This window comes from Echinops telfairi, unplaced genomic scaffold, assembly GCF_000313985.2.
Source record: "Echinops telfairi isolate 266 unplaced genomic scaffold, ASM31398v2 ScPeMD7_18;HRSCAF=68, whole genome shotgun sequence".
In the NCBI taxonomy this organism is placed as follows: Eukaryota; Metazoa; Chordata; class Mammalia; order Afrosoricida; family Tenrecidae; genus Echinops; species Echinops telfairi.
In genome coordinates this window covers 38,435,120-38,442,504 of record NW_022103915.1, presented here as the reverse complement: position 1 = coordinate 38,442,504, position 7,385 = coordinate 38,435,120, and the positions used below count along the sequence as shown (strand labels likewise).

At 43.5% G+C, this 7,385-nt stretch overlaps 2 protein-coding genes and 1 non-coding gene across 3 annotated transcripts in view; 2 read left to right on the top strand and 1 right to left on the bottom strand.

Annotated features, from left to right (window-relative positions):
- The window catches only part of ATP6V1D (ATPase H+ transporting V1 subunit D), an 18,513-nt gene extending 18,321 nt beyond the window's left edge, over nucleotides 1–192 (bottom strand). The window contains exon 1 of the mRNA XM_004698661.2: nucleotides 44–192. Within this exon, the coding sequence (XP_004698718.1) occupies nucleotides 44–84 (41 nt within the window). The 5' untranslated portion in view covers nucleotides 85–192. The remainder of the gene's footprint in view (nucleotides 1–43) is intronic.
- A 535-nt stretch (nucleotides 193–727) lies between these two features.
- Nucleotides 728–7,385, top strand: part of EIF2S1 (eukaryotic translation initiation factor 2 subunit alpha) — a 21,366-nt gene continuing 14,708 nt past the window's right edge. The window contains exons 1-2 of the mRNA XM_004699007.2: nucleotides 728–832; nucleotides 5,658–5,899. Of these exons, the coding sequence (XP_004699064.1) occupies nucleotides 5,659–5,899 (241 nt within the window). The 5' untranslated portion in view covers nucleotides 728–832; nucleotide 5,658. The remainder of the gene's footprint in view (nucleotides 833–5,657; nucleotides 5,900–7,385) is intronic.
- On the top strand, nucleotides 3,827–3,943 carry LOC115868905. The gene has a single exon (XR_004045865.1). It is a non-coding gene; the product is annotated as a small Cajal body-specific RNA 14 (non-coding RNA).

The following is a 7,385-nucleotide window of genomic DNA, read 5'->3' as shown; positions in this document are numbered from 1 at the left end:
CCTGAGCCTCTCTAGGATCCACTCTTCCCATTCTCTTACTTACATTCGCGAGGGAAAGATCTCAATTCGGTCTTTGCCCGACATTCTGACGGTGACAGGTCGGCACGAGTCCCCAGCCGGGCACTAGGGGCTGCACCAGCTTTTCCGCAGCCACCAAACCTCACCCTACCGGAGTCAGCTGGCTGGGGGTCACCTGACCCCTCGCGCTGTTACGGGGCAACAGGATAAGCACTTCACTTCCGTTTCCTGCTAGCTCAGAAGACAAGAGGGCGTGGAGGTGGGCGGGGGCGAGGGGACAGAAATGCCCGGATGCTGAGGCGCGCGCACTGCGGAGCCGCCCCTCAATTCCGGTTGGCCAGCGGGCTTCTCCCCGCCTTCAGCTCCTCGGAGGCTGCGCGAGGCGCTGCACGCGCCGGGCGAAACAGGAGGTAAGAGGACACTCCTCCTCTTCCGCCACTTTTCGTTTTGCTTTCACAGCGCCGCCTCGTGGTTGGATAGAACGTAGCGCGAGAATTCGTTCGTCGGGGGCAAGGAGTCAGAGTCCTACCTCTTCTCTAAGCTTTTCAGGTTACTAAGCGAAAAATACAGAGTGCCCTTTCCCCAGTCCTCTTGTGAGCCGCATTCTTTCCAGTTCTCGGAGGACTTGGACTCTATGGTCGGTGAAGAAGGGCCTCTACTCTCGGCGCTTGCGTGGTAGTTCCGCATGCGCAGTCGGGGCTGGCGAAGCGCACGCTGAGGTTCGGCTGCTGCTGCTGGAGGAGCGAGTCCGGGATCTTTCGGATCAAAACGCTCGACGTGAGACCCTAGTGCGGCACTCACACACATAACTCAGGTGACTAATCCCCTCAGCTCGCTTTCTTCAAAACTTTCCTTTGGTCAGTGATGGGTGGTCGAGGGTGGGCTTGGAGCTAAGACACCCCCACACACACACCCTTTTCCCCCGTCCCTGAGCGGGAAGTAGCCGGACGCCGCCGGCTGTGCCGCGCGCCTCCTCGCCGGTGCCCAGCGAGCTTCCGTGTTCCAGAGGCTTCTGTGTACGAGTGGCCGAACCTCGGGGTAGAAAAGGGGTCATTGGCCGTATGCTTAAAGTGAGGCCCCACCACTTGGGGCGGCTGGGAGAGAACGCTCCGTCACCCGTACCCCCGCCCTAGGACCCAGCCCTCTGCTACTTCCGGGCCTCCGAATTCCATCACTCTTTTTTTCTTCCGCCCCAGCAACACTCGGAATATGGTTTCTACGTGGAAACCCGGCACCTCACAGATCCAGTGGACTGGGTCACCATGTTGAAAGGACCTGGGTTAACGAGGACCCAAGAATGGCTTAGTCATCCAGCAGTCGGTTTATAAAAACCCTACCATTGCTTTACCGCCCTTGTGCATTTCTGTCGACTGCATCACCCCTTGAATTGCAACTGAATTCGACGACTGGAGGAAGGGCTGCTGTGGTTTAGGATCGGTTTGCCATCACGGGAACGGAACCGTAGAAACACTCATTACACGGGTTGTATCCTTGGGCATAACAAAGTAATACTCTCGGCTGAAATACTTTTTGGACCGAGGGCCCTTTATCGCCACCGCTTGCGCCGCGTTTCTTCGATTAAGCAGGAGGCGCTGTCTTGAACACGAGGGAAGTCTAGATTTCATCCAGAGGGGGTGTTTTTTCTGGGGGGAACCTCGTGCTCTCTGGCTTTTTAACAGTTTCGGAACTAGAGACCTGACTGCCAACTTTCAGTTCATCAGATGCCAGGTGACAGTTGCTCTGTCTCTAAAGATGTCGTTGCCTGAGACCCAGTCGTGTTGACAGTCACTTGGTGGTGCTTCCTATGGCGGCAGCAGTGAAATCCTTTCCAGTAAACTGAGCTCGTTATTTGGCCTCCAAATATGAAACGCAGGTCCTAAGAGGAACACAACTGTGTTAGGTTGGAAGTAAGGCCATCTTGTCACAGAGTTGCCCCCTTTACAATTTAGTTTGGGGAGGAATGTGGGCTCCCTGGAGCGTTTGGTGAGCTGATCATGCCCTGCTTTAATCAAGCGTTCCAGCCATTTGACCAAGCAATATTACAGTGGGGTCTTAGGTAGCTTGGAGTGAACACATATTGAAAGAAGACTTTATTCTTATTTCAACATACTGGTGCCAGTTGCCATCTTTGATGCAGATCCATAGTGACCCGTGTGTTTGTGGGTAGAATTGCCCTTCACAGTGTTTTCCTTCAGAATCAGATCCCTGGGCTTTACCTACCAGGCAGTTAGATGGCTGTAACTCACCAGCCCTTTGATAGTTGCTTTTTTGCACCACCCACTCCCAATATACCTTTTTAATGGGTGTTGGTTGGTGGTATTTTTGTTTTGCTTTTTAAATTAAATCTCAGCACATCCAGTGTTCTTTAACATTGAGGCTTTGTGGGTTAGAGAAAGAAGCGGTGGATTCGATGTTAGAGGAAAAGGGTTTAATTCCTGTTCTGCTTGCGTAGCATTTGCCCTTGAGGGAGGCACTTATTATTTCTGTGCCATAGTTCTCTGTACATTGATTCGCTGTGCTCCTTTCCTAGTCCCTTGTGTCCTCTGTACTCCAGTAGGAGCCTCTCTTGTATCACCAGTACTTGGTCTGTAGTAACTCTGCCACAACAACAAAAATTATTTGGTAAATTAATAAGTAATACCTCCTTTGCATTTTAACATCTTATGTTGAGACAGCATATCACACTCTTCAAAATGGGGGGGGGGGTGTTGGGCGGACGGTTTTATCTTGTTTGAGTCCATCGACATTGAGCTCTGGCAAAGACGAGAACCCCAAGCAGCCACAGCCAGCAAGTAGGAGAGCAACGACTGGAAGTGGCACCTGGGGCTGTTGCCTGGGCTTCCCACTCTGCTTTCCTGGCTTGAGGGCTTGCTGAGGGCCAAAGCAAGTGAGGCACAGTGCTGTGGCAAGAAAGGGTTGAATTGAAAACCCAAGCCAGTTGATTTTGTTTTCCCAAATGACACAAATAAATTAATGCTATTCGTATTTGCATTCTATAAGAGATAAGGTCAAATTCTGTCAATTAGTATTGAAGTTTTTTTTATTAAATAAATTCTTCTGCTAACTTGAAGCTGCTTAGCTTTAGTGAGAGCAACCTACCATTCCCATTGTTCCTGTATTTAATCTATGTTTTGCAGACTTGTGCCTCCTAAAGAAGTTGGTTCATAGCTTCCCTCAGAATTTTTACTCACGCCTGTATTCTTTAATCATCAAATTAAGCCTTTAAAAGGGGGGAAAACCCAAACTCAGTGACCCTATAGATAGGGTAGATCTGCCCCTGTGTATTCCCAAGAGTGTAAATCTTTACAGAGTAGAAAGCCCCATCATCTGCGGAGCAGCTAGTGGATTGAAACCACTGGCCTTGTGGTCAGCCGCTCAGTGCATAGTTCACTACACCATCAGATACTAGCTGAAGGTTTGTTGATAAGAAATGTGTTAATATTAATCTCTTGTAAACTGTTTAGTTTCCATTATATCATTTATTTTGAGGCCCATTTTGAAAACTTGAAACTTTATAGCTTTCAATTCTTAATACATACATTTGACCACAGTCCCCACCCCCACCCCACCCCGCGCGCCTTTAAAAAATACCCTATTTAAAAATAAAACGGGGTTGGGTGGGCAGGAAGAGACAGTTAACTTAGCTGTTTCTTTGTGGATAACTGGCCGTTGAATGGTAGCTCCCTGTATTTGCTAAACCCCTATTTTGTTAAGCTACAGGAGAACTCAGTCTAGCCATTGTCATATGTTTTTGTTTGTATGCAGAAAGACAAGGTTTTCCACTCCTATTAAGAGTTACAGTCTTTCCGTTACTGTTCCTGGCATTGATTGCCTTGGTACAATACAACCATGGAGAGTCACACAGGGCTCCTGCTGACAGGGCCTGTATTGCGATCAGATTTTCTGTGCAATGGCTCCATACGTACGTATTTGTGTGAACAGTCTCGAAATCCCACAGGGATTCCCCCCCCCCCCTTGTCTTACGGGCTCATTGAGTTGGTTTCAACTAGGAGGTGGTGAGTTTGATTTTTTTGTTCTGTTTGTTAACTAGGACAAATTAGCAGCATCTCACCCATCTGTGGTTTGTGATCCAACACTGCATATGTATATTAATGTTGCTTTTTGTTTAAGTATGCTGTTTCTCATTGTAATATGTGCATTTGTTGATAATACCGAGGAAGTACAACCTCGTGGAAAAAGCATAGATGGGGTCCAAACAGTCTCTTTGCTCTTTGCTGGTGCTGTGTGAAAGAACTTTAAAGCTGGGCCTCAAGTTCCTTATGAAATGAAAGAACTAGGAGGAAAGTGGTATCTAGAGAGAGAAGCAGAGGCCAAATTCTATTGGGCTCTGTAGGTAGTAGGATGGAGTCTGTGTCAATGGGGAGCACTGGAAAGATAATGTGGGTGCCAATTAGCAGTTCCTAAACTACCCTGCAGCTGAAGGTGGTGTGGGTGGTCTGCAAATAACAGCAGCGTATCTCCTAGTTAACAAGGAAAATATTTAATCCATCTAAATGTTCAGTTTTTCTCAGATATTTAGGTCTTACTAATAATTAACTACTGAACTCTGATAACAGTAAATAAATAGGTGAAGGTTAGCTTAAAAAGCTATGATTAGCTTGAGAGCTTACTTTTAAAAACTATCTAGCCCTGGTATGATTTCAGCTTTGTTCAGTTCTGTATTAAAGGAATGGAAATGTTTTGTGTTGCTGAAGAGTAATGACTTATTAGGTACTCCACCACCTAACCAAATCTGAGAGCCGCTGTTGTAGAAGAGAAGAGAGTGATCCTAGAGTAGCTTGGGTGGATCAAAGGGTTGAATATAGATGTGATGCTTGGCGGTTAAGGGAAATTTTAACTTTGTAGTAAATGAAACCTATAAAGCTATACTCAAGGTTAGGTATAGCTATTCAACAACAACAAAATTGGAACTAATGAGAAGAGTCCAAGATCAAAATTATTCAACTTTTTTTTGAAACGGAAGAAAATGAGAAAGGAGGAGCCATTTAAGTGATGGTTAATATCTGTTGTGATTATTACAGTTCTGGGGTTTGTCCCCACCTGTATACAGTGGGGGGAAGTGTGTACAGCCTTAGCTGAGTGGTAGCTTCACTGATGGGTTTATAAGAGTAATGATGCTTTGCATCATTTTGGTATTACTTAAGGTGGTATTATTAAAGTAATACTTTACTCTTGATTGTACTTTTAATCCTTGGGTCTCCGAGTGCTTTATAGGTGGTTATTATTTTTTATGGTTCCTCTGAAACTAGGAACAGAGAATAACCCAGCCTTACAGAATGTGGAACAAAATAAAAATTAAAATTTGGTTCTTACCAGAGCTTATTAGATGTTCTTCAAAGATAGTTTGAAACGGATCAAGATTAACTGAGTTCTGTAGTACTCATCTCCAGATACCATTCCAGAAACTTAAAGAGGTGAGAAAACTATTAAACTATGTTTTCCTTTCATCTTTTTTTAACCATCTGTAAAGCACTCTGTAATCTAAGGCTTAAAAGTATACTTAGGGGTAAAGTATTACTTTAGTAACATCCCTTTAAGAAATGCCATGCAAGATGTTGGAAAGTTGACTCTTCTTGAGTCATAAGTGAGTATGTTTGGTTCTTTTGCTCTAATTGCAGGATGCCGAGTCTGAGCTGTAGGTTTTACCAGCATAAGTTCCCTGAGGTGGAGGATGTCGTGATGGTGAATGTGAGGTCCATCGCTGAAATGGGGGCCTATGTCAGCTTGCTGGAGTACAACAATATTGAAGGCATGATTCTTCTGAGTGAGCTGTCCAGAAGGCGGATCCGTTCTATAAACAAACTCATCCGAATTGGCAGAAACGAATGTGTGGTGGTCATTCGAGTGGACAAAGAGAAAGGTAAGTGGAAAAAAAACAAACTAAAATGAAGTTCAGACTTCTGGTTGTTGATCGTTAATGCACAAATACAGATTTTGGTCAATTGTCTACTGTAATATTTTTTTAAATCTTTATTTTAAAATATTGAGGTTTTTTTTTAATATACTGAGTTCTTAGAGGATACCAATTAACTGAGTAACACCACTTTTAAATTAGTAGTGATTTATTAATGCATTTAGGAGCTATTGTGGGTCAAAAGACACCTTTAAATTTTATTCCCAGCCACGAATATCTGTGTTGGCACACAGCAATCATTAGTATCTTGGTAAATGACTCATGTTTGCCAAATCTAGAGGAGACACACACAAGTAAGCTAAGTTTGTGTGCACTGCAGGCTAGACCATGTCTGCTGCCTAGGGAGCCCTTTCCTGATTTAAAGCGAAAGCAGTAATCCAAGCAGGACCATAAGCCAAAGGTATGTGAGTTTTAGGGTTTTGGTTTCGGGTTTTTAAAATTTTTTATTATTTGTTTGTTTGAAGATTTAGGAAGGCAATTTATCCACCGCCTTACCTTAACCTATAAAGTTATGATGGAATGTTTCCACGTACTTTAGAATCCCCCTTGTATCTCTGGTAATGTGTCTCCCAGATTTAACATGGATCGTTAGAAAGTGCTGAGTGAATATTAATGTCTTTTAATCATTTGCTACTTTTATTCTGGACCCCAGGTAACCATCCCTTTTGTGAATACAATTTTTATAAACAGTGTATAATACAAGTAAATAAGTTTCCGCTTCATCTGGCTTAATATAATTGGGCCCAACCATCTTTGTTACTTAAGTTCTCATTTCCAGTTAGTAGTTAATCATAATGGTTGGAAGGCTGCATTTAAATCACTTTGATTGAACTTGAATCTTCTTAGTATCCAGTGCTCTGATACTTTTCTTCACTTCTCCAGAGGCATAATATCATATATAACTGGCACTTAGTTTTTTATGAAAGTGTCTTTATTACACAAAAAAAGAAGGAAGCAGATATATTTTTAAGATCAGAAAGAAATGGTGGAAGGATATATTTGCATAAATAAGATATATGTAATATGTCCATAATAGTATTTACAGTATTAATAAAACCAGGAAATCAAAATGAGGACTGGTTAAATTAAGTTAGGAATGATGCACATGCATGCAATACAATTTTATACAGAAAGTGTTATATATTCTAACATGGGAAAAGCGCTATGGTAGAAAAAGAAAAAAGCAGAAGAAAATATCCATTCTGGGTAATAGAATAGTTCATATTGTGGGAATATGAAAAAATTACCTGAAGACCATGGAGAGCAACCAAAAGCAGGGGAAAATCTAAATACTTGACTTTTAGAAGGAGGCAGTTGCACTGCATGCGTTCTCTGTTTTATGCCCTGAAAATAGACAGCAGCCAGTATCAAGCAGGGCTGCTGAAGCTAGAATGGAAAGCCCAGAGTCTTCACTGACTTGATCACAGCAGCT